The sequence below is a fragment of the Chelmon rostratus genome, chromosome 1, assembly GCF_017976325.1.
Source record: "Chelmon rostratus isolate fCheRos1 chromosome 1, fCheRos1.pri, whole genome shotgun sequence".
In the NCBI taxonomy this organism is placed as follows: domain Eukaryota; kingdom Metazoa; phylum Chordata; class Actinopteri; order Chaetodontiformes; family Chaetodontidae; genus Chelmon; species Chelmon rostratus.
The window spans coordinates 13,508,499-13,535,698 of NC_055658.1; the positions used below are offsets into that span (position 1 = coordinate 13,508,499).

At 41.5% G+C, this 27,200-nt stretch overlaps 1 protein-coding gene across 1 annotated transcript in view; it reads left to right on the forward strand.

Annotated features, from left to right (window-relative positions):
* mettl15 (methyltransferase like 15) overlaps positions 1–27,200 on the forward strand; it is a 59,217-nt gene that overhangs the window by 16,424 nt on the left and 15,593 nt on the right. Inside the window, exon 3 of the mRNA XM_041936389.1 lies at positions 12,515–12,651. Coding sequence (XP_041792323.1) covers positions 12,515–12,651 — 137 coding nt within the window. The remainder of the gene's footprint in view (positions 1–12,514; positions 12,652–27,200) is intronic.

Here is a 27,200-nt window from a genome sequence, read left to right on the forward strand (position 1 = left end):
GTTTTATGCAAAAATGAATCTTTCCAGCAGAGAAAATGTAGCTCAGTAAATCTCCAACCTGCAAGACAAAAACAGACAGTTTGGCTAGGGGGTGGGGGTGGAGAGTGATGACTCATGCACACAGTAGAGGTCCCTCCCTTTCCATTTCTTTCAGTGTCCAATCAGTTCTTTCCCAGCTGTCACTCATTGCCTCCAAATCAGATCCCCACAATGCTTTACTATCCCCTGTAAATCACTTTATTTGCAAAGGTTTAAAATGTGCCAGGTAAATGAAAATGCTATTCACATCAATTTGACACACATATTGCTGCTTGATAATGTGATTACCTTACAGTGCAGATGATAATCCTATGCATCTAGGATGTTTTGGTTATTCAGTGGCCCCAAATTCAACTGAATTGCACATGAACACAACCTAATGCTCTGGAATAGCTTTTAAAGCAGCTACTTTACATACATCAAGCTATGTTTTAATTTTGACAGAAAGAAAGTCTTAATACTTTATCAAAATAGTTCCCAGAGAAGCTAGATTAATTCATCATGATTTAAATATAATTACTTTTAAATATGATTACTTTCTCACAATGCAAGCAGCCTATAAAATGGTAGAAAGACTAATCGTTGCCTTGGGTTGCCCACGTACAGTAAATATTGAGTTATTGGCTCATAGTTTCGGAGAAGATGCAAGTGCCTGCTATCCCTGTTTCTCCAGGGATCTCCTCAGCACCACCGTGGTGTAAGAGCCAGTCTCCTGACTCCTTAAAGTGGGTGGATGCTTGACATGGGCTTTATGAGCTTTATGTAGAGGAGGAAAAGGGACCGGGGTTTTCCTTTTTGCCATCAGATTTTTATTGAAAAATATAACAAATGTAACCATAGAACAAAGGCAGAATTATCTGAAAGTGGTGGTGAGAAAAAAGAGTAAATAAAGAAGAGAAGAGTAGGAACAGAAAGAAAATGTGAGAGGGTTGAGGATGTTTGACTTGACTGTGAGCAGAGCGAGGGGAGATTACTTCACAATATCACAAGAATCTTCATAATATATCAGCAGCCGTACATGAAGCTTTAAAACAATCCATTAGCCCATAAAGTTAGAGGCAAAAGGATGAAATCCAGAAAAGAGTCACCCAACATTTAATACTACAAGAACAAGATAGTTGTCACATAATAGTATGAATTTTTTTCAGCTATGGCTGCAGGTTTTCATTCCAACCATGGAGGAGCACACTCATTTAATCAGCTGATCTCAGTCTTCAGCTGATAATTAGGTGACCTCTTGACTGGTTGGAACAAAAACCTTGCAGCCACACGGCCCTTTATGGACTAGTTTGGACATGTCTGTTTTAGACCAATCACAATCATCTTGGGCAGCGCTAAGCCCAGGATGCAGCGACAGCACCCTTGCCAAAATAGTGTCGGGGACCTGTTTTGGTGGAACATTTGTATGTGGAGAGGCAAGGCTTGGCATTAAAATGGCTAAATCCCTGCAAACGAAAAGATAACAGCTGCTAGCTTTTCTTGTCCATCTTGCCATTTTCGGCAAAGATTGGAGTGTAGGTTGCTAGCTTGGGGGTGGTTGTTGTTTCTTGCGGTGGCAGGGATTTTGACAATGGTAACACACAGACAGTGTATTGGCCTGCACACCTGAAATAGTCAGCTAATGGAAAGCATTTACCCATTACTCTACATCCAGAGAGTCAGACTGTGTTTTTGGACACTTCTGGTGCAAAGTCACTCCAAAATTTAGCAACGCATCATGTAAAGGAAGGTACGGATGTTTTGAATAGCACTGGTAACATCTAGAAAAAACTCCAGAGGCTTGGATAACGTGGCACAATACAGTATATTTTCATGTCCTCCTTCTTGCCACCAGGTTATAATGACACTCAAGCTGCAAATGTAGGGTTAGCAGGTGAGTTAAAGCAATTGTGTCAAAAGCAATTATTACAGCAAGGCAACTAATCATTCAACCATCCGTTTAATTAGGAGTCATTACGGCTTTTGACTTCCTACTTCAACAAGTGTGACCATATATAGTGAGAAAGTGATACACAATTAGGGCTCTGAACTCTTGACTGATTCCACTGCTACGCTTCCAATTGGTCACCTCAGCAAGTAATTTGGGTGCAACAATGTTGCTTCTGCACACTGATTGCAAATGACCCTCAACGTTTTTGTCACCAATTTACCTAACTTAAGGGACAGTGTTGAGCATCCTCTGCCAGCTCACACATCCCTGGCTGTCCCAGGATCAGCACCTTGGACAGCGTTCATGGCACACTTATGCACAAAATGTAAAAAATTATCCACCTGAGCTGAAAGCACAAGAATCTGTTAACAGTCTTGAACCTTCACCATAGCTCATCTTGTTATTATTTTAGATTAGTTTTCAGTTCACCACAGTATGGTTGTCTCATGAAGTCGTATTAACCAGAGCCCCCGCTCATGTCCCTATTGGAAAAATAAAAGCACAGAAGAAGAAAGTATCTCAAGAAAAGAGTGCACATAGATCTGTTTGAAATCGGCTCATTCAAAAGTAGTTGTGTGCAGGAGTGTGCCGGTCTCAATTATGACTAGAAGTTAAATTTCCCAACTAACTAAGTTATGTAGCTTTCTCCCTGTGAGAGCTTGAATAGCATTAAAATTCATCTTTTCTTCTGTTTTTCAAATAAAATTCAGTTTCTGGCCTTTTCTTCTCCTGCTTATTTTCCTCAACCGAGTGACCAGAAAATCAGAAACACAATCACAGTACATTCATACTCAGGTGGAACAGTCATGATCATAGCCCTCTTACAGTAGATGGAGAGATGGTGTGTTTCTGTGTGTCAAAGTCAAACCGTGGGCTGGCCCATTTGCATTACAGTGCTGTCTGACAGATGTCCTGTTGAAGTATCTCCACTTCTGTGTTCTTTCTTTTGTTGGATTTTTATCACATTTGGACTTTCATTTTGTCTGGAGGTTTTCATTATTATATTTAAAGGGGATTTTTTCTATTGCAGGTCATTTACAATAATGGCAAACTAAGGATTAGCTCGGATAGCTGTGGGTTTGCCTTTGTTGTACTGCTACCGAAGATGTTTTCTAAAATTTGAAACAAAGAGGTTTGCCTCTTATTGACTAAGAGGCTCTTAAACAGGCACAGATTGGTGTTGTTCCTCACTACTCCATCAGGCCAAGCTTCATGCTCCTTCGCCCTAACACAACCTTTATGCTATGGTAACTGTCCATTGTATAAGCAAGATAATACAGGAAGAGTTGACTTGAGGTTGAAAATAACAGACTCGGGGGAGGAGATGTCTCCATTCTTTACCTATGTCTCCTTATTTCCATATATCAGGACATTTGATTGTTTATTATGGTTGACATAGTAGACAAAAGCTTGTTTTCGCTTCCATTTTTCACAAGTTGAAACAAAAGGTCAAAAACGTTTTCTATGCACACAAAAGGCTTACATGTCTGAAATTGTGAGCACAAATCTGTTTAAATCTGTGTTAGTGAGCACTTCTCCTTTGCCAAGATAATCCAACTACCTGACAGATGTGGGATATCAAGATGCTGATTAAGTGGCTTGCAATATTGAACAGGTGTGCCAGGCTGGTCACAATGAAAGGCCACTCTATAATGTGTAGTTCTGCACTGAACTGTGGATTTCACATGACTAGGTCTGCAGATATGCATATTTTGCACCAGCTGTCTGGGTGGATCTTGCAAGCTAAGAAGTGAAATGTGATATGAACATTCAGTCCACAGTCAACAGCTCTGGTGGACATTCCTGCAGTCAGCATGCCACCTGCACGCTCACTCAAAACTTGTGACACCTATGGCCTAGTATTGTGTAATAAAACTGCACATTTTAGAGTAGCCTTTTATTCTGACCTGCCCAAGGTACACCTGTGTAATAATCTTGCTGTTTAATAAGCATCTTGATATGCCATGTCTGTCAGGTGGATGTTTTTTCTTGGCAAAGAAGAAGTGCCCACTAACAAAACGAGGAAATAAACCTGTGTGCCTCGAAAAAGTCTTACATCTTTAATTTTAACTCATGAAAAAAGGGAGCGAAAACAGAAGTGATGCATTTACATTTTTGTTCAGTTTACATTTTCCTGTCTGACCTTCAACATATAAATGTTGAGCTTTGTACTATGTGTCCATGCAGTGCTTTTTTCTTATACCCATGTAGGAACTGTAACAAAGCCGGTTTAACCGACTTTTGATATATTTCCTGTCACAGTGTTACTTTGTGTAGCTTATGTTGACCTAATCATGCCTTCAGTCTTTTTCCATAGATACAGTTAATAAGATGCTTTATGTCCATGGCTTTATGAACCTTTATGATTCTGTCCTGAGCTTAAAGCAAGGTGACATCAGGAGGAACATAAAGACACTTAACCATGCCTATGTGTTTCATAACAGATTGTGCCTGACATTTGCTATATATGGTGCTGGGAGACACTGTGACTACCAGACTAGCCAGCTTCCTGAAATTGTTTAGATAGTTTTCCAGTATGTCCTGCCCTGTGCTACACTGGGAACACACACTTCTGTAGACCAATAGCCAATGTCCTGTTGCAGCCAATCCAAAAAAGGGATGTCTCTAGAAAAAAGACCAAATACTGGTTTAATAGTAGACACAAGAATGCCTGCTCAGTGTGTGTGACTTTGTCAACAGTTTTCCCCAGAAGGCCAGCCAGTGAAGACAGCCCAACATTTAGATGTTTTTCTCACAAGTTAATACATTAGAACTTTAAGATTGGGTATCACTCAGAGATCCTTTCTTTCAGTGTTCATAGCAGACATGCAGGCTGTGCAGTATATTATACACATTTACAACACTTCAGTTGCATCTTGCTGTTGCTTCCTTTACACAATCATGGCATCATTGTTTTGTGAATAATTGGATCATGATTGGTGCTGACCAATCAAAAATCAAATGGTGAAAGCTGTGATAATTGAATAATCATGGCGGTCTCAAATGGGATTTTTTTCCTATTGCTATTTTAACGGTGGCATTTAATTGTAAGATGAACACTTTTTTAAATTGGCAGGACAACAGACACCCCTTTGGGTCTGGTGTCTTCTTGGGACCGTGAATCGTTGAATGAATCATTAGATGCAACTCTAGTTTAGTGTAAACCTCTCAGAAATTTGTGCGAATAGTCAGTAGGATTGATATAGTAGCCCTGTGTTTAGCATTATGCCTTCATTAGATTTCATTTGCTCCCCAGGAGTGTTTACCTTTGTCAGCCTTGTTATACCTGTGCGTACATGTTGGCAGATGTGGGAGCTTTTCCAGCAAGACAGTGTGACCCAGTATGCTTGCTTAAAAAACATGAACAGAAACAGTGCAGTGACTGACACTGATAAATAACTTGAGACAAAAAAGTAGAATACATTATTCGTAGGTTGACTTAAGGCAGGCTTCAAAAGCACTTCATCATATCATCTCTTCACAACCCCTTTAAAAGCAGTGGATAGTTTCATAAGGGCCTGGAGGGGAATCCATGTCTGGATAGTCCCAGGTGCAGCAAGTTTGATGAAGTCCTATATAGTCTTACGTAGGACTCAAAAGCACATTAAAACACATAAATAAATAATACCAAGCTTAACTCTACTTCAAAACGGTCGATAACATGAATAAAAAAACATCTATTTTACTCTCATATTTATCTTTTAAGAGTTTTTTTGATTTTTCAACTCCCTTTCCTGTTTGCTCAGCACCAGCACACATTTAATCATTTGTCACCTACAATTTGCATGATAACTTTCTCAAAATTAGGATTTATCCGTTGGGGGACTATGAATATCAGCACCAAATTTAATGGCAATAATCCATTCATTCGTGTTCATGATACTTAACTGCAAACTAAAGTGGTTGAGCAACAAGAGGATTGAGGAACTGGCCAATAGTGTATCCTTCATCCCACCTTATTACAGGCCTTTATCCATCCTCGCTTGTGAATGACTGAGCCTTTCCAGTATGCTCCTTCATACCCAATCATGATGCTATCACCTGTCTTCAATCAACCTGTTTACCTGTGGAATGATCCAAACAGGTGTTTTTGGAGCATTCCACAACTTTGTTTGTTGCCCCTACCCCAATTTGTTTGAACCCTATAGTTGAATTTTCTTCCCCCTGTCCTTATTCCCTTATTGATGCACATTCATCGTAAATTATAAGTCAACAAAGTTCTTTAACAGCTCCGTCACTTTTTTACTTCCTCAAATTTCCATGATTAATTTCAGTTTTTCATTAGCCTACTCAACTTGGTAAAATCAGAGGACACTTCAAAAAAAGCAATGCTAAAATATTTTTAATATTCTCAAATATGTACTTCCAGAGTCTGAAAAAAGCCGGCCTTTCTTCATGTCTTCCAAGTGCCTCTGTTAGGACTCACTGATTCTCATTTATTTGTTTGGGAATGACCTACAAACCTCAGATGGGTGTCTTAGGAGGCAAAATGAGCAAATGCTGTTGTTACGCGTGCAGACGTGTCTTGTCCTAACTAGCTCAAATACCTCTTCAAGTGCCTTTTATTTAAACTTGTGCCAAAAGAGTGCAAACAGCACTGAATAGATGAGGAATGAAAGTATTTGTTGTAACTCTGCAGCATTCCTTCAACAAAAGAGAGATTATCTTAACGTACAGAGAGGCATTTGAAAGGAGCCCTGTGGCAAAGAGTTTTGTCAACATTTTTGTGCTCCTGTATCACTTGTTCACTCATTCACTCACTCTCTCCGTCTTACTTTCAAACACACAGCTAGTATGTTTAGTTTAAATTTAGGGGGGTTGAGGCAAAAGGCTGCATGCATCTCAGACATCGCTGATGACCATCAATATAATCTCTTGACAGAGTAATTGCAGGAAGCTTTCATGCCTTTTGAGTTTGTCTGCTCTCACTGGCCATCTGCTCTGTGCACCCCACCCCCACCTCCGCCTCCTGCCTGCAAGACAAATGTACACACCTATTACATTCATTTAAATAAAGTAGATAGAGGAAAAACTCACCTGCACCCTGTAAAAGTAAAGTTCAACATGTGGAAGGAAGCTGTAGAGAAACAGACAATCCTGTAAGAAGATGGTTTACATATAACCATGTTGTCATTTTATTGTGAGATAATCTTGATATACTTTAGTTTGAGCACAGCAGCAGTTTTAAGTGTGAGATTTATGCCCAGTGTCAAGTGCACAAAGACAACGGGCAGATATTTCCACCCTTCCCTGCTCTCTGCAGTTGATAAAACCACCATCATCCCCATAATCACAACCGCCACCTTCATGTGTTCATACCATGCTTTGATGCTGCAAACCCAGCTGAAATTTGTGTGCACTTGTATCTGAAGCCATGAACTTTGTGTGACAGAGAAAGAAATGCAAACCGGTTACCTCCACTCTTGCCATGGCAACGGACGCGACAAGAAAAGCGATCCTGTACCTGTGTATCTGTCTCCCTAATGGTCTGTGTGTTAGTGTAACAAGATCTGTAAAAACTCCCCTCAATGACATTTTAGATCCCCCACTGTAACTGACCTGGGCTGGGGAGTCACAAGTAGGATTTAGGTGAGTACTCAGCCTTCTATCAGGTTCCTGTTCCCCTTTTCCTAATGAATTCAACCATAAGAAGACTTGAGATGAGGCCCCTTTTTCCATATGGCCAGGATATTATTTACTCTTGTACGAGATGTGTTATGTTTGCAACATCTCATTAATGCAAAAATTATACTTTTGCCATGTTTTGTGTTTGTGAAATCTCTCTAAATAGACGCTCTTACTCGTGTTTCTGATTCAACACACCAAATAAAAGTCTATAACTTGCATACATTTTCCTTTTGGGTAGAAAAGCTCTCCTTGAGAATGCTGTGGGGTGAGTGCTGAGTTGTCCTGCATTATAGCACCTTGCAGCTTCACTGTTGGACTGCACCACTTGGACAACTCCTAACTCTCCTATTCCCTCTGCTGGGAAAGGCAGATATTACACACCCTAAACAGAATACAAATGACACAACAATAATTACTTTTATTTTAGGTGTCATCTCTGAATTTAGAGCCTGAGATGACCCACGTTATTTTCGGGCTTCCTTCCAGTCTGCTGCTTTCTCTGGGAAGGCCTCATCTAGGTGAGAGCCTCGCTGACACCCCCTCCGTATGAAATATCAATGTGAGTGACTCACTCCCAAGTTTGGTGTCAATCATCATCACAAATGCCAAACCCATTATCACCAAATCTTTGCAAGAAGTTGTTTTGTCCATCTGGTGGCAGGAGCAGCAGGCTTTTTGAGAGAAGGGGAAGATTTTCACAACAGCATTCAGGGCTTTTGAAGAAGCTTGCTTTCCCTCAGGGTGAGGGGGACGAGATTTTCATTCATTTACCTTACAAATGACCTTGTAAACATACCATTCTCAATTCTTGGTTGCACGCACTTAATTCTGAGCTTAGTGAGAGTGTGAGTGAAGGAGGTGAAACTTGTATTTAACCTCATAAAGATGGATAGAGTCTGTGTTCAGTGCAGCAGTGATGCAAATGTGAATAAACATACAGTATTTATACTTCCAGCCAACCACTTCTAAGAATATTGAGCATCATCAGTTGGCAGTCTGTTCTATCATTTGCACCAGTGACATAAATAGGCTTTACCTTTGTTCTTTTGGCCACAGCTTCCTCAAGATGTGACAAAAGATTGTTGTGACAAGTGCTGCACACTCCAGCAGAGGACTAGTTTATCTCCCGGTTGCTTGTGTCGACTGTTTCGATAAAAGCCAGCCTACTTTGCTGTTTGTGTTTCTGTTTTCGTTTTCCTTTTTTGTATTGAATAGCACAACAGGCAAGTTCATTATGCGTGTGACTCATCCCACTAGCCCACACCCCCTCCCCATCTGCTGCTGTGCGCTGGAAAGGAGAGGGAACCGCCATTGATCACTTCTTCCCTCACACATGCACGCACACACCCCACCTTCAACGTCACTATCGATCGACATGTTTAATGTTTTTGTGGGGAATAGTTGCCATTTCCTTTTGTGTCATTTTACATCTGTTCCCAGCCATTTGCTGACTGTAATAAATCACAGAGCAAAAAATTCAAATGATAAGAAGTAAAGCATAATCCAACCAATTATTCAAACAGACTGATTATTCTCAGACTGTACAGACAGTGCAGGGCAGCGATTTTATTTTTTGTAGCAGCAGCAGTCAGGAAAATATATAAGGAAATATGCCTGGACAGGAGATGTTTTCTGCTTTGCATGTGTTAAACTATGAATACAGCTGAGTTTACAGCTACCTGATGAACAGCAGATGCAGAATGGCTGGTAGGTATTAGACATTTTCCCACTCCCTTCCTCTCATGAAATGCCAGATAAATGGTGTTTAACAGTTAATAAATGCATGTAACTCACTGTAACAGTGACATGCTAATACAAGAATATTCTGAAGTAGTTATTCACAAATTTATAAACATGTTCATTCATTAATACAAAGTGCATACTACACAAAGCAAGCATGCATTTTGTTTTTGCTGATTTAAGAGAGTAATAAGGTCTTTTTGCTGACCTTATTACTTATTCAGTAGAATTCTGGCGATTGTTCTGTTTGAAAGACACACAGTTAAGTAGAGAGCTAACATTGAACAGTTTTAAAATACACTTTTAAAATATTAATGTCATTGTCATTGGGAAGAAATGCATTGTAAATATGATGTCTAGTGGTTTTCACTACAAACTCTAACAGTGTTTTTGGTGGCATGCATCAAGAATTGTCTTCATCCCTGTAACCAAAGATAGAAGCAATGCAGAACAGTATTATTTTTCAGATGGGTATGAAAATAACCATAACTAAATAACTATTTATCCTAATTTAATCGTGCAAAGGCAACGACAAGGGCAGAGCAGTAGGTCTTGGGCACATGGCGTGTGGGCAAGCCCACCTGCTATTTTGCTTCATACTTGTGCACCATGTGCTTTTGCTTGGCACCAGAATACAAGACAAACAGGAAAAGTGAATTTCAAGGTCAGGAAAATATGGGTCGTAAAGCTGCTTATACTGGTCGTTGCGTCGGCATGAAAATGGGGCCCTGGGTGGAGGTTCAGCTAGCGTGTTGTTGGCAAAGTGAGACGAACCATTGCTGTGGTGCCACTGAGTGGTATAGTTTTTACTTTTTACAAGACTCTCTTTAGAGGACTTTTTAGTTGAAAAACTAGGAGCATTTTCATACATTGTTTAACACTGCTGCATGTTCAATATAGAATAATATTTTTTGTTTGGGGGCTACACCATCATCATGGTACCTCTTGGTACATGAATATTGCACTTGAAATATAGAGCACCTCCACGTGTGATCAGTGACCCAACTGTTTAGACCATGAATTCACAACTAAATTGAACACGAGACGATCTGTCTGATTCAGCTGAATAGATGATTGATTGCATTGTACATGTGCTTTTCCTTAAATAATCAGAGCAGCACGTTTTCATCAGTAAGGAAATTCAAGGCAAAAGCCTCAGTCGGTCACAGTCAAGACAGATATGAAAGGGAAAAACTCACCACTGCACTGTTTAGGACTGACAAGTGTCCTCGTTAAGTGGTGACTGTAGGCCGAATATGCACACGGTTTCTCGAAGTGATGGGGCTGGCAGCACTCATGCTGTGTTCATGTTCATACGGGATATATATATATGTATTTATATTTGACCTTTATTTAATCAGGTGATCTCATGAATTGAAATGATAAAGAAGGTCTGAGAGATGGAATACTGGTAGAAATGAGAAAGATTCCAACGTTAACGACTTCCGAGTGTTGATGTCATCAAGACGGTTGTATGATTACAGAGTTGGTCATGTGAGGATTAAAATACTGATGTGTAAATATCATGCATTGACATGATAACACCATATCCATTCAATTATGGTTCAGTCACATAGAGCGACGGTCTTTGGCTAATGTGGGGTATCCATATTTGTCTGGTTTGCAGGTGATTCCTTAATAGCGAGTGCAAAGTCAGATATATTGCAGTTTCCCAGTCACAATTGCAACCTGAAAATTGACAAGAACTCTTATAAGTTTCCTGGTTGAAACCCTGGGGTTTATTGGAGTTTTATCCTCCTGCTGCTGGAAATTAGACTGATGAGAGCTCTGGGAGTGGACCTAAGTTCAGTAGAGTTGTGGCTAAATGCTCCGTAGAGCTAGATGATAATTCTCTGTGCGTTTGTGACTAGAAGGAGCACATTTTACTTTACACATAATGTGATCCACTGTTCTTAATTTTGATTAGAACAGTTTTCAACTGATTGAAATATATGTTTAGTTCTGATGAAGATTGAAGTTTTGTTTTTAATGGTGTCTTTTGTTACAGATGGATAATTAATGGTTTAGTTGGTTTTCAGAAACACTGCAGTGGGACTGGAATGCAAATAATCAGCATTTGCCAGAACTTGGAAGGCATTATAGATAATTCAAATAATGATTCAACAAATGCTGGCCCTGCCATGTTTATCTTGTGTCAGTGGGCTTTTTTTCCAGATGAACTTTTCCCACAATGAATTTTTAATCTATCACAGTGTTTTAAAATGCAAAGGGCAGAAAAAAAACACAACATAAAAAGAACTTGCGGAGGATTTTTAACCTTGCTGTTTGCCTCTCGTACAGGATGTGGAGCTGTTAGGCAGAATATGGTAATGATATGTTGATTAAAAATGTTACATTGCATTGTGAGCAGAAAATGTATCATTAATTTATCATCAGTCCAGACATGCAGGCATACGGGATGAATATCATGTCATGTTTTAAAACTGAAAAACAAAAACAAAAAAAAATCTTCCAAAGGTTGACAGTCAGCGTTTGATAGCTTGGAATAGGTTGAAAGGTTTTGCAATATTGACATTAAGTTTTGAAGGCTTGCATAATGTTTTCATTCGCTGAAAAAAATGTTCAAATCTCTGCAAACATTATTTTGTATTTGCATTTGGTTGAGTTTGAACGTGTAAAAAATGTATGTAACGTTTGCATGCTACTACGATCGTAAACAAGCTAGCAGCTTATTCATGTTCGTACAGCCACTGAGTTAAACACAGTCAAACACCGAGTTTCAATGCTTTGAAGCTTTTTTTTCCAGTTTCGAAATATGACCTAATATTCATCCCAAAATGGCAAGACGTTAAGGATCGAACATTAAATATGATCAGGAAGAAAACTGTAACTATGTAATGAGCACCGCTCTTCCATTTTGCACGTACAAAGACAACCCCCTCTTTATCAGTTCAATCTCTGTATACTGAGGAAGTCTACCTTAAATTTACAGACCTATCGGCAATTTCAATTAATTTCAGCTTTAACATTGACATTAAATACCCTGAGATAAGACAGATTTGGAAACATCTCATTTAAGATGACACTCGTCAGTGCATCACTTAAAGCACCTAAATGAAGAACCAACATTGTGATGATAAGATGGTGATGATTAAGAGCGTATATGGAGTCGTGGTGTGAGAATAATGTGTTGTTTTCTTGCTTTCTCGCATGTAGGTGGTCCTGGACATGACATTTGGAGGTGGTGGTCATACCAAAGCAATACTGAATATGGCTCCTGAAGTCACAGTCCTGGCTCTAGACCGAGATCCTACAGCAATTTCTCTGGCCGAGCGGTTAGCCAAGGAACACTCGTAAGTGATTTATTGAAAAATATAAACTACACCAAAACACAAGTTAAAGCTTATGTTACAGGCTGTCTAGACAAATGTTTATACTACTATTAATCATGTTTTTGCCATACATTTTTATAGTCCCAGCTGACAGCTTGACCATTTTGAGCAGTGTTTAGTTTGTGGTCATTATTTCTTAAAACATCCTGTAGGTGTGATATAGTAAAGCAGTACTCCCTGTATTTCTCACTTCTTGCCTGAGCCCAATCAAATGCTGCTCGCCGAGATGCAGCCCCTGAGTTCCACCATCCAATCAAATCCATTCCTCCCTAACTTAAAGCTTTTCTCCCCCCACGCAAAGCTGGTGGGCCCGGCATGTCATTTGTCAGAGTAAGGGCCCACGCCGGCAGTGTGAGGGAGATGCTGCCTCCCACGGAGGATCTATAAGATGTGAGGGGGTGGGGGGAGTAGAGAGAAGCCCGGAGAAGTTAAGAAGTGGAGAGAGAGAGAGAAAAGAGAGAACAGGGAGACACGAGGACACAATGCCAGGGTGAGAGGGAGTGCGTGTGTGCATGAGCAAGGCGCGGGAGGATGAAAATGAGATGTTCCTAAGACCATGGCGTGGGAAGGAATCCTTTTACGTAGATTCTGGGGAAACCTCTCTCAAGGGAATGTGCCAGAGCAATGTGCCTGTGAGCAGGGAATGACAATTAAGAGAGATAGAGAATGAGAACACTGTATTCTGTCAGCAGCAATATACCCCTGCTGTAAACTCTTCCACGCCTACTCGTGATGCAAGTTGAGAGAAGCTAGAGAAATCTAGCAATTAACCAATATTATTGGAAGCCTGAGTAAAAGACCCTGGCAGCCTACACAGTGCATCCGCACAACAGGGTTAGAGGATTTTTTTCTCTCCTCTGTACTCCCATGTATTGAGGAAAGTATAACCACAATGCAAACTGTTGAGTGTTGGTGTGAATCTAAACTCAGTTTCACAGAACATAAAGAATCATTTCAACCCCTAACCTTCATTTAAAAGCATTAGGCTTATGAAAGTAACCCTCTGTTCTGTTGAATGATACTTGCCCATGTCTTTAAGGGGATTTGTCTCCTGCATGTTGAACCATGCTATTCTCTGCTTTTCACCATTCTTGTTGTTGCTATGACTTCAATGTGCCTTTAAAGCTCCGTGGTAGTTGTGCCCACAATAAATGTTGCAAATTGGAAAAGAAACCGAGGGTTATTAAAGAGCCAAGTCGGGCAAGCGTTTGATTTATATGTGTGCATATACACAGACCGATATGATACTAGGTCTGAGATGAATTGTTTGCATGCACTGTGCACTTTGTGGATTTTACACCAAGTGCCATGTTGGCCGTCACATCAGGATAGTAGAATCTCAAAACATTGGTACATGAAGCCCAGTTTCTCAAAATTCACCTCTACATATTAGTTCTCCCATTTTGAAACAAATAGCATGTGTTTTCAGTCATGTTATCAATGACTGTAACTCTATAGTTTGTCTTTCCTATTTTTGTTTTTGACCAATGTTGATTGTGTTTTCTTTTGCATTATTGTGTTATTTGTTGTGTCTTGTGTTTGTGTGTTCATACTGTGAAACCAGTATACCGTTGCAACCCTAGTAGCAAGTAGGGCTGGAACGATTCACCCGATTTGATGCTATCTCAGTACTGGGGTGCAGATTCAATATGTTTTGCAATTCCTAACTATGAGGATTCTACAAGTACTGAGATTCGATATTCTGATTTATTGCGACTTTTGTTCGCTTTTTTAAAACTAGGTCATGGGAAAAAAAAACAATGTACATCACATTTCAGCAGCATTGTTTTATTATTTATTTTTAGCATTCTATTATAATAATAGAATAAAATATATACACACATACACACACCTAGTGGTGGCTGTATTTTTAAACCCACTGGGAAATGTGAGTTTGGGTTTTGACCCTTTGACATTGCTGTAGCTGGTCAGTGTGAAGTGTTTCAGTTGCACGGTAGCAGACTGAGTTAGCAATGTGACCTGAGCAGCTATTGGTTTGTTTCCACAGAGCATAGGAAATACATGCCTGTAAATATGAGCACACTTGTTTTTATGTTAACGATGAGGGATTGTTTGTTTCTTGTTTATATAAGATTATATTATCGTGGTCGCGATGCTAATTTCTGTTTTCAGCATTAATGGTAATTCTTATCAACGGACTAAGCTCTAGAATCGATTCAGGAATGAATCAAAATACTTAAGTAATTTTTTTCCCCACCCCTAATAGGAAGTGATGTAGCGTCCCATCAACATGTGGTAGCAGTGAATAGGAGCAGCCTGGTCTCACCCAATGGCATATAAATAACACACCAGTGTCTTAAGTCCTTTTATGTGTTTTCACAGTGTATTTTTTGCTTTTTGAGTGTCATGTTAGGCATGAATGTCATAGAGAAAAAAATGTCAGCTGATGTAATATAAATACAAGAAAGTCTGCATATGGAGATGGTGGAGTAGATGGATGGCTCAGAAGACAGTGTTGACTTATTTGAACTTGCATCTGAAAGCTAATTTACATAGCATTAAACTAATGTCACGCATGTAATGTTAGTCACATAACGCAACGCAAGTTAGAACCAAACCATGATCTTTTTGTGAAGCTAGCTAAGAAGTTTTGGTGCCTAAAAATATGCAAACAGCCACCATTTCACAATGATAACCATGTGTTCATTATTGTTACCATGATAGCAAAGGTCACCTGACTATAACGATGAATGATGAAGGTCACCTGACTCTGTCCTTTCCTGCATGTTCAAAACTCATAAAATGCAGATGGTGTCAAATGACGCACAAAAAGCTTAAAATGCTTTACATGACAGAATAGTCTTTGCATTGTTCAGTACAACACTCAAGACTGCCCTTCTCTCAGTCCTAACTAGTAGAAATAATAACCTGAATCAATCAATCACACATCACAGACAACATCCAGGGAAGTGTAGATTTCCATATTTGGAACTTTCCTCATCTGTGAAGCAACATTTTCTGTTTAGAAATTAGCTTTTGAACCAGGAAATAAAGATGCTAAAAATGAAAGTGGAGAAACAGCAGGGAAGCATTTAATAGTCATTTCCAGGAGACGATATGGCAAGACTGCAAACGAGTTAACACACATTTCGTTACACAATTTTCCTGTGTTCCTTTATAAATAAGTCACAGGGAGGTTTTTTTATACCCTTCTTCAGGTCAACTGAGGTCGCTCAAATTAAAATTTAGAAAAAATGCATTTTTAAAGAGTAGACTGTGTGTGTTGGTTCTGTGTTTGTAGCCTTTCCCTTCTTTTTTTTCTTCACTGGACTGTAGATATTTTCATCACTGCTCCCCTGCTGAAAGCAATCAATCAGCATCTTGTCTTAGGCTTCAGTGACGCAGGTAAAGGAACTGAGCAGGTCAACACAAGGGAATATTTCAGGCTTGATTTGTGAAGAGGCAGCATCGTGTTGAAGGAGCATGCGTTCAGTCGGAGGCTGCTGTGAAAGTTCCTGATGTCCTCACTGAATGTACTCTTATTCCAGATGGATAAGAACAAGTGAATGCAAGGAAACATTTAGTGAGGAGATGGTTTAGTGTGAGGGAAGTGTTGACAAATATGTTTTATGAAAAAACAGTGTCTTAAAGAGACCATATCATGCTCATTGTTAGGTTCATACTTTTAGTTTAGGTGTCTACAAGAATAGGTTTACATGTTTTAATGATCAAAAAACATATTACTTTTCTCCTACTGTTAATTTCAGCAGCACCTATATTCTTTCAGTCTGAAATGCTCTTCAAGTGCCTTAAAACAAATTTGTTTTCTGTTGTCTTAAAGCTAACATCCAAACAGTGGTTGTGTTAGCTATTTGCGGCTAATCAACATGAACTGCACAAAATGTCCAGCATTCAAATTTGTGTGAATCACACATGATGAAATTTTTACATTGCTCTTTGTCTATACGCACTTTGAGAGTTATTTCACTGCCATTCACCAAATACAGTACAGCTGAGGATGATGGGAATGTCATTTGTTTACCTGGTATTGAGTCACACTGTAAACTAAAGCATTACCATTTAAAAAGAAAATGACCAGGTGATGGCGCTAGATGAGAAGCTGCCAAAAGGCGTCACCAAGTTATTTTAGTTCGTCCTGAGAGGAACGTTAACATCTGTACCAAATTTCATGGTGGTCCAACTGCAGAGACCTTTCACACAAAACCACAAACGTCAACCTCATGGTGGCAGTGTAAGTCAACAAAGTCATTAGGATTCAATCTTAATATCTGCCAGATGTCATGGTGATCCATCAAAGAGTTGTCAGGTCATTTGGTAATAATAAAAGCTGAATAATATTAAATAGTTAAACACTCTGGACAATAGTGGACCAACAACCGACTGACCAACCTTTCCATCGCTCTTAGCGTGGCTAAAAAATTTGATGAGAACTTTTAGTTTTACATGGCACGTGGTAAAGAGGATGGTACAGCCCAAATGGGAAGTTAAGTGGTCTGCTTCACCATTCTCTTACACTAATGTCATGAGTACTGACTCTTAGTCTTCGTTGCCAGCATGTCACATATCCCATGATTCAATCTGCAGAGCTTTGGAGTGTCTCTCTGTGAGCTTTTGGAAAATCATATTCAGTGCTAGGGTGATCCAGTGAGATGCCAGAATAACAAAAATTTGCATGATGTCAATGTTGTGGGGTGCTACGACTATAAATAGCTCGGATCTCTTAAGCAATTATGAGCCCACACTTGGACCTCAGCACATACACCACTGAAACTTGTCCTCTTTAATAATATAAGACCTTACATAAGGCATTTATATCTCCAACTCTGTGTCTAAGCCACATAAAGAAGTTAATAATTTAGAAATGTTATGTAACTGTTTTGCATATTTTTAAATCCTTCAGTGGCTTACAAAAACATGTAGAAGAAGTCGCAGTGTGTAGTGGAAGGTATGTTCGTCGCCTGTGTGTGGGCGGACACACAGGCCTCACAATCTTAATTTCCAAATATTAAAAAGTAATTTGTGGAAAAAAAAATCCTATCTAATTGAAATGGAGCAGATCACAAGCGTTTGAGTAGCATGGTAGAGCTTTCAGTATTGGTATAGTAGCTAGCTATGACAAGATTTAAAAATTCTACAGTTCAAATTGTTGTTTGTGTAGAAAATGATTTATACAAATATAATAAAAAAGGCAGTGGTCTCTTGTATTAGATTCAAAGTTTAGGTATCAGTCTATTCATTTTTTTTCTCAACCCTGCCCACTTATTGGAACTAACTAACTAATTAACAATACTAAACATTAACTCCTCCCAAAGCAACGTTCATATAAAGCCATGAGTTCCAGTCTGAAGCTAAACTCGTGCCTGACATGCTGCTCTCAACACTCTTTTGCCAGTTAGTGTGCTGGCTGGAGCTGACAGCACCACAAAAATGTGTCCAGTCTGCATTGCGTGGAGAAGGTACTCTGCATAGACCAGCTCACATTCTTTCTATTCCCCAAGACTAATAAAATGAGGGATTCAGCATTTGTTTAAGCAGCCCTAACTTGTATAACATTTACTGGAAAGCTTCTGGAAAGTGGCTTCACCAGTGGGCACAGCCCACCAGTCAGTGGAGCTCTGTCCCCCGCTCCCTTGCCTGTGGCCACTCTCTACCTCTGCTGAACCCTTCAGCCTCCACCAGATGAGCCACTCATTCATTGTGCAGGGATAATTGTTAGCGCTTAGCTAACAATTCTATGTATATGTGACGACCACAAAAGTGTCACATTTGTGTTGTGTAAACAAGAATAAGAGAATAAATTATTGTCTTTTATTTTGGATCCAAATTGTTGTATTTTATTTTTGAATAAGTACCCCAAGAGTTTTACATTTACTTGTGCACTGGTTTGAGTTTTCTATTTTGTGTGTATGCTGTAATGTTTACTCCATACCAGCAGGGGGCGAGGGCGGGTGATGGGTTTAGCGTCTTCTATGCGTCTTGCTTCATTGCTGCAAGATCCTTGGACATAACTAGCCGTCTCCTTATTTCTCTCCTGCATCCCAGGTTGGTAAATGTACAAAAGCACTCTAAATATGAAAACTAGCCATGCTGAAATGTATTTGGGATGGTACTGAACTGTTTCAGTTAAGTAGTCTTTGAATGAGACATTTTATAATAGTGTTTAACAACGTTTGAAACACAGAGGCAAAACCTAGCCAAGCAACAGTACAGTGATCACGCATGGCGTGCATGGCAGTAGGAATCAGCCAGTTTAACACACACACACACACTTCTCCCACATGAACATACACTTCAGTAGTACTTTTGAAACTTACAATTTTGATGTGTACTGTTTATTTTGCTGTCTGTAAGGTCCCCACCATTAGTTTTAAAATGTTTTATTGCTCAGTGAGTTCAGGAAGAAAAAAGGTGACTGTTTAAAAATGAAATTTGGTTTATTTTAAGCACTTAACAGTTCTGGAGGTGATATGCAGTACTGTCTTGATTTAAAACGAAGTTAAATACTTTCATAAGGAGTTAAAAAATAACTTTCACATTAAGCTGGTAAATATTACCATTGTCCATGTATTTCATTTGTGATAAATAGTTAAAAACACTACTAAGCCGAACAGTAAGTGAACATGTATTTGATAAAGAGATTTATTTTGTTATGGGATTTGTACTGAAGGATATTGACATGGACACTGAAATTTATTGAAATGTTTAAAGGACATTGAACACTGAACAAGTTGAACATGTCATAAAGAAACTTTAATAAATTGCTGCAAGATCCTTGGACATAACTAGCCGTCTCCTTATTTCTCTCCTGCATCCCAGTGTTACAGGAGATTATCTGTCAACCACGGTGCCGTTGCTACGGTACCTGTTACAGATTTTTGGTGGCCCGTACGGGGAGCGGCGTTAGATGCGCAGGCTACAAGCACAACCAGAATCAACCGTGTGAAGTGTTCCGGGACCCGACGACTCTTCAGCCCATGTACCTGGAGGAAGATAGGGTTCTACATCCAATGTCAGCGCCTCCTCTGCCCTGCGGTGTGTGAAGACACAACCTACCTCAACAATCCATCATCCCAGATGCACAGGCTGTGCATCCACCACTAGTGCCTGTGAAGCTACAACAGTGCCAAGCAACTGGACCAGACCTGGAGCCACGTGTGAATCAGCTGCCTGGAAGGGAGACCAACGGAGAGGAAGACGGAAAAGCAGTCATGGCGGACGGTGGGAGAAAAGGCTTGGTGTGGGACATCAAGAAGAGTCTGCTCACTCTGACGGCCGATGAACTTTTCCAACTGGCTCAGAGTGTTGGTCCTGTGCTGGGGAAGGATCCATCTACGCTTCAGGTTGGTGAGGAAGAAAGTTGCTTCGAGCACATCCTAGCCTTCATGAAAAGTGACACTCTTATGCAGTCTGAGGATTCAGGTATGGCAGTGTTGTTGGAGTTAAATGATACTGTGAATAATGTCATTCAGGTTCGTAATGCTCAGTCTAAGATAGTAGAGGATGTTGATACGCACAATGTAATGTCAGTGAGTGAGAATGTGACAACAGGTCAGTCAGGTGTAGTTAGTGATGATGTGACAACTGATGATGCCACAGCTAGGATTTCCAATACTAACACACCCCACACGGCTGAGGTTAGCCCAGCTACTCCCTCACCAACCACCATTCCACCACTCACACACACTGTCACCACACAGAACACAGACACAGTCGAGTTACAGAAAATGCTTGCTAGTTTTCTACAGTACATTAACAACCCCACATCACCACCCACTCTCACACCTACACTAATACATCCTACACCACTATCTGACACCAAACACACACCTGAACATGCACATGACAGACATGACCGACTCGTCCCCTTTCGAGATCTCTCAATGCTGCGACGTGAGTTCAAGGTTCAAGGTGGACAGATCGGTGATCAGAGCTCAGACCTCAGCTACAACAATATATGCAGACAAATTGATGACGGAGTAAAAGACCAGTTTAGTGAGACTGAAATACTGAGAGGCATTCTCAGGATTATCAAACCAGGCCACTTTAAAGACATGCTAATGCACAAAGACGACTTGACTATAGATGAGCTGAAGGGCTTCCTGCAGTCCCACTTAGGTGGGCGAAGCAACACAGAGCTCTTCCAAGAGCTGATGTGCACGAGACAAAATGACAGTGAATCTCCCCAACAGTTCTTGTACCGTGTCATAGGTCTGAAACAAAAGATCCTTTTTGCTTCAAAACACGCCGACACAGAAGTGAAGTACAATGCGAACACAGTTCAAGACATTTTCCTACACACCATATATCAAGGCCTTAGCCATAGACATAATGACATACGCAGGGAACTTAAAACGTTGCTTTCTGATAGCAGTGTGTCTGACGAGATAATTCTGAAACAAATGATGAAGATAACAAACACAGAGAATGAGCGACAGAGACGTTTGGGGCCAGACGTGAAACAGAAACAAGTAAGTGTGCGTAGCACCGAGCTCGTGGAGGTTGAAGTCGCAGCTGCACAAGGCAGTGGTGCAAAGAAAGATGCTCCAGATAAACAGCCAAAGGCTAATGCACTCCAGCAGTTAACTGAAAAAGTAGCAGAGTTAATTACTAAAGTTGAGCTACTGCAGCGGCCACAGCAGATTAAAAATTCTGAACCTTGCCATCACTGCAAAACTCAAGTGGAGCAAAGGAAACCAAAGTCGTATAGCTGTGCCAATTGCCTCGCACAGAGTCTCCCAGGTTGCACCCACTGTTTTCACTGTGGTGAAGACGGTCACAGAGCAGTAGGTTGCCTGAAGAAGCCGAAGCGTCAGGAAAACTGGAGCCGGTCGCTGCAACGGGACAAGCAGTGACCGGGCCTCATGTTCAGTCCCACAGTGTTAAGTGCAATGTATTCAGCTCTGAGAGTCCTGCAAGGGAGAGTTTAGTGAATAAAAGACCGAAAGTGAACAGTGAAAACAACCCCCAGTCTCCCCTTTCCCTACCCACTCAGACAAGCAGGCGTCTAGCCAAGTTTATAGGCGCCAAGGCCCTTGCACGATGTGACCTGAATGGCTTGACAGTCGATGCATTATTAGACACCGGAGCTCAGGTGAGCATGATTGATAGAAACTGGAAAAATAAGTACCTACCAGATGCACCGGTGAGGCCCCTCAGTGAAATCTTTGATGATGAAGAGCTGGAAATACAAGCTGTGAACGGAGGAGTCCTTCCTTTTGATGGCTGGGTCCTCATCGCAGTCAGCTTTGCTGGAAATTCTGCTCTTAGCCAGTCTATAATGGTGCCTTTCCTCATCAGTAGCATTACGCTTGAACAGCCAATCCTTGGGTTCAATGTGCTAGAGGAAGTAGTTCAGGATAGACCAACCGAGTTTCTTCCAGCCCTCACCACACTCCTCTCTGATTCCATATCTGCCTCTGTGGATCAGGTGGAGCTGTTGGTGAACTTCATTCAGACAGACAAACCATCCATGTGTCCAGGACTGCTAAGAACTGGCAACTATGACACTGCAGTTCCAGCTGGACAAGTTGCCTGGGTCAAGTGTCAGATCCCGCCGGCTGTAGATCAGTCGGACCCCCTTCTCTTGTTTGAACCTGAAGAAAACAACGCACATCTCACAGAATTGGAGATTGGGGAGGGCCTGCTTGAAATGCAACCGGCGAAGCGACCTTATGTCACAATACCAGTAAGAAATAGTACAAAGCATCCTGTCATCATACCGAGGAAGACCGTCCTGGGCAGCGTCCAGACTGTTGCTAGGGTGATTGAGACTAACCCACAGGAGATGTACATGCCCAGAGTAGTAGCTAATGCAGCAACGACACCCCCTGCTCAACCTGCTCCAGCTTTGTGGCAACCTCCCGTGGATCTCAGCCACCTTAGTGAAGAAGAACAAGACAAAGTAAAGAAAATGTTGTGGGAAGAATCAGCTGCTTTTGCTCGAGACAGTCATGATATTGGCTGTATTCCCAGTTTGCAGATGTCGATCAACCTCAAGGACGAGATTCCAGTGCAGAGGGCATATTCCTCTGTCCCCAAGCCACTGTTTAAAGAGGTGAAAGAGTACGTACAAGACTTGCTGATGAAAGGCTGGGTTGTCAAGTCAAAGTCCTCTTATGCTGCACCAGTGGTCTGTGTCCGTAAAAAAGATGGTACGCTCCGCCTCTGCATAGATTATCGTCTCTTGAATCAGAAAACAATCCCTGATCGACATCCTTTACCTAGGATACAAGACTTGACTGACACCCTTGGTGGCTATTCCTGGTTCAGCATCCTCGACCAAGGAAAAGCCTACCATCAAGGTTTCGTTGCCAAAGACTCTCAGCACCTCACCGCTTTCATTACACCCTGGGGGCTGTATGAATGGGTCCGTATCCCGTTTGGCCTCTCGAACGCCCCTGCAGCTTTCCAGCGGAGTATGGAAGAGATGCTAGGTCCCTTGAGAGATGATTGCTGTCTCCCGTATCTTGATGATGTGCTTTGCTACGCGAAAAGCTTTGATGAGCATGTGGAAGGGGTCCGCAAAGTACTTCGAGCCTTGAAGAGACACGGGGTGAAGCTAAGACCTGAAAAGTGTGAGCTGTTTCGACGAGAAGTAAGGTATGTGGGTCGCCTTGTATCAGCTCAGGGAGTGAGAATCGATCCCAAAGACCTGGATGCAGTGCGATCATTAGCCAGCAGGACGCCACAGACAGTTGGAGATGTGAGAAAGCTCACTGGCTTCCTGGGTTATTACCGCTCTTACATCCAGGACTTTTCAAGGATAGCAAAGCCCATCTATGAGCTACTACAAGTCAAGCCAGGACAAGCAACTGTAGAGCGTGGTAGAGGCAAAGGTCCACAACTACCGTCCAGAACACCCGTGGAGTGGAGCGCTGAACACCAGCAAGCCCTTGACCGACTTGTTTCTCTCCTTGTTAGCCCCCCTGTGTTGGCGTACCCCAACTTCAATGCACCTTTTGTATTACACACAGATGCTTCAGACCAGGGACTGGGCGCAATCCTTTACCAACACCAGGATGGCAAGTTGAGAGTTATCGGGTACGGGTCCAGGACTTTAACTGCAGCTGAACGAAACTACCATCTGCACAGTGGAAAGCTAGAGTTCCTTGCCCTGAAGTGGGCTGTGTGTGAAAAATTCCGAGATTATCTATTTTATGCACCTCACTTCACAATATATACAGACAACAATCCACTTACTTATGTAATGACCACAGCAAAGCTAAACGCTGTAGGCCATCGGTGGGTTGGGGAACTCTCAGATTTCAGATTCGACATAAAGTACAGACCAGGCAAGTCTAACATAGATGCTGACACCCTGTCACGTCTCCCTTTAGACATTGAAGCATATGCTGAGTCTTGTACCAAAGACTGTTCTGAAGACGTGGTTCGTGCTGTCTGGGATGGGAGTAAAGTAGCCAAACAGAAAGACGTAGCCTGGGTGGCGGCTCTGAACATCTCCTCCCAAGCCGACCAGTCTCTTCCCCTCGATCACTTGAATTCAATCAGCCATGATGAGCTTGCAGGAGCGCAACGTGCGGATGAAGCCATCAGTGAAATAATCAAGTTGAAAGAGGCAGGTACACCCTTGACTGATGAGATACGGAAAGCTGCGAGTGGAGCTACAAAAAGGCTGTTCCATGAATGGGGAAAGCTAGTCTTGGAAAATGGTCTCCTGTACAGGCATGCCAATGGCAGAAAGCAGTTGGTACTCCCCACCAAGTACAAAGACCTTGTCTTGAAGAAACTTCACAATGAGATGGCTCACGTTGGCACAGAAAGGGTCCTAAACCTCGCTAGAGAGAGATTCTATTGGCCATTCATGGCAAGAGAAATTGAGGACCACATCACTAAGAAATGTCCATGCATAAAGTCAAAGAAGCCAGTTACTCATGTTCGCGCCCCAATGGGTAGTATCACATCAAGCTCACCATTAGAGTTGGTGTGTATCGACTACTTACATCTGGAGACCAGCCGTGGTGGCTATGAGTATATTCTAGTGGTCGTTGATCATTTTACAAGATTCGCTCAGGCCTACCCGACGAAGAATAAGAGTGGAAAGACAGCGGCTGAGCGCATCTTTAATGACTTCGTCCTCCGCTTTGGATATCCCTCAAAGTTACACCACGATCAAGGCCGTGAATTTGAGAATGAACTGTTCCGTACTCTCCAGCAGCTGTCAGGCATTCGTCATTCAAGAACATCGCCATATCATCCTCAGGGGAACCCTGCAGAGCGGTTCAATCGGACGATCCTACAGATGTTGAGAACGTTGACCGACAAAGAGAAAGAACGATGGAAAGACCAGATCCCGAGAGTTGTCCATGCGTACAATTGTACTCGACACGAGTCGACAGGCTTCTCGCCCTTCTTTCTCCTTTATGGCCGTCATCCTCGTCTCCCCATTGATCTTCTATTTGGGTTGCTTGAAGACACAGAGCCTGACTCGCCAAAGGGATATGCAAAGAAGTGGGCAAAGCAGATGTCTGAGGCCTATCGGATTGCCAATGAGAACAGCAAGCAGGCCAGCGCCAAAGGCAAAGTGCTCTATGACAGGCGAGCAAGAGGAGTGGTGCTACAGCCTGGCGATCGGGTCTTAGTCAGGAACCTGAGCCAGCGTGGTGGACCAGGAAAGCTACGATCCTACTGGGAGAAGGCCATCTATGTCGTGAAAGAACAGTTTGCTGATAACCCAGTGTACGTAGTGTATCCCGAGTCCGGGGACCAGAAAAAGACAAGAACACTACATCGCAATCTGCTTTTACTCGTAAATGACCTTCCAGTCGAAGAGACTCCACGCCAGGCCGCCCATGAGAAGACAACCCAGAAAAGGAAATATCAAACTCGACGTACCACCCCAGAGTGTGCAGACCCACTGCAAGAAGCAGATTCAGACTCTGACTCAGATTCCGACTCCAATGGTCCTTGTTACTGGCTGAGGATACCAGCTGAGAGGATACCTACGGTAGCCCCACAACAACAACCAGCCATCACCGTGACTCACCCAGTTCCGGTACCTGTACGTAAAGAGGTGAGAGTTAATGTAGACTACTTACCTGAAGTGGATCCTGTACCTGTAAGAGAAGCAGAGACAGTAGAATCTGAACGGGATGAAGTCCAGTCTGTTGAAATGGAACCTGAGGAGCAAGATGGATATGCTGATGTGCAGGGAGAACAGCCTCTGGTTAATGCCATGCCAGACCACCAGACAGAGGTCAGAAGGTCAAGCCGGGACCGACAACCTAGACAGATCTTTACATATGAGAGACTTGGTCAGCCCACACTGACAACACAAGCTAGAGTTAACATGGCAAACACAAACTTACACTCACCTGCTTACACTGCACCTCATACTACACAGCCTCTACACCCACTCATTCCCTATGCAACACCAACATACCCCTTCAACCCCTATTCCACTCCCTATTCTCCCTTTACATACATGCCTTACCCCTTACCATCACACCCATACATCTTACCTGTTCCTGTCACCTGTTAGGGAGAAAAAGAGAACTTGAGTTAAGAAGAGCTGAGTAGAAAATGGTGGGACCCATTTCTTTTTGTCGGAGAGTGTGTGACGACCACAAAAGTGTCACATTTGTGTTGTGTAAACAAGAATAAGAGAATAAATTATTGTCTTTTATTTTGGATCCAAATTGTTGTATTTTATTTTTGAATAAGTACCCCAAGAGTTTTACATTTACTTGTGCACTGGTTTGAGTTTTCTATTTTGTGTGTATGCTGTAATGTTTACTCCATACCAGCAGGGGGCGAGGGCGGGTGATGGGTTTAGCGTCTTCTATGCGTCTTGCTTCATTGCTGCAAGATCCTTGGACATAACTAGCCGTCTCCTTATTTCTCTCCTGCATCCCAGGTTGGTAAATGTACAAAAGCACTCTAAATATGAAAACTAGCCATGCTGAAATGTATTTGGGATGGTACTGAACTGTTTCAGTTAAGTAGTCTTTGAATGAGACATTTTATAATAGTGTTTAACAACGTTTGAAACACAGAGGCAAAACCTAGCCAAGCAACAGTACAGTGATCACGCATGGCGTGCATGGCAGTAGGAATCAGCCAGTTTAACACACACACACACACTTCTCCCACATGAACATACACTTCAGTAGTACTTTTGAAACTTACAATTTTGATGTGTACTGTTTATTTTGCTGTCTGTAAGGTCCCCACCATTAGTTTTAAAATGTTTTATTGCTCAGTGAGTTCAGGAAGAAAAAAGGTGACTGTTTAAAAATGAAATTTGGTTTATTTTAAGCACTTAACAGTTCTGGAGGTGATATGCAGTACTGTCTTGATTTAAAACGAAGTTAAATACTTTCATAAGGAGTTAAAAAATAACTTTCACATTAAGCTGGTAAATATTACCATTGTCCATGTATTTCATTTGTGATAAATAGTTAAAAACACTACTAAGCCGAACAGTAAGTGAACATGTATTTGATAAAGAGATTTATTTTGTTATGGGATTTGTACTGAAGGATATTGACATGGACACTGAAATTTATTGA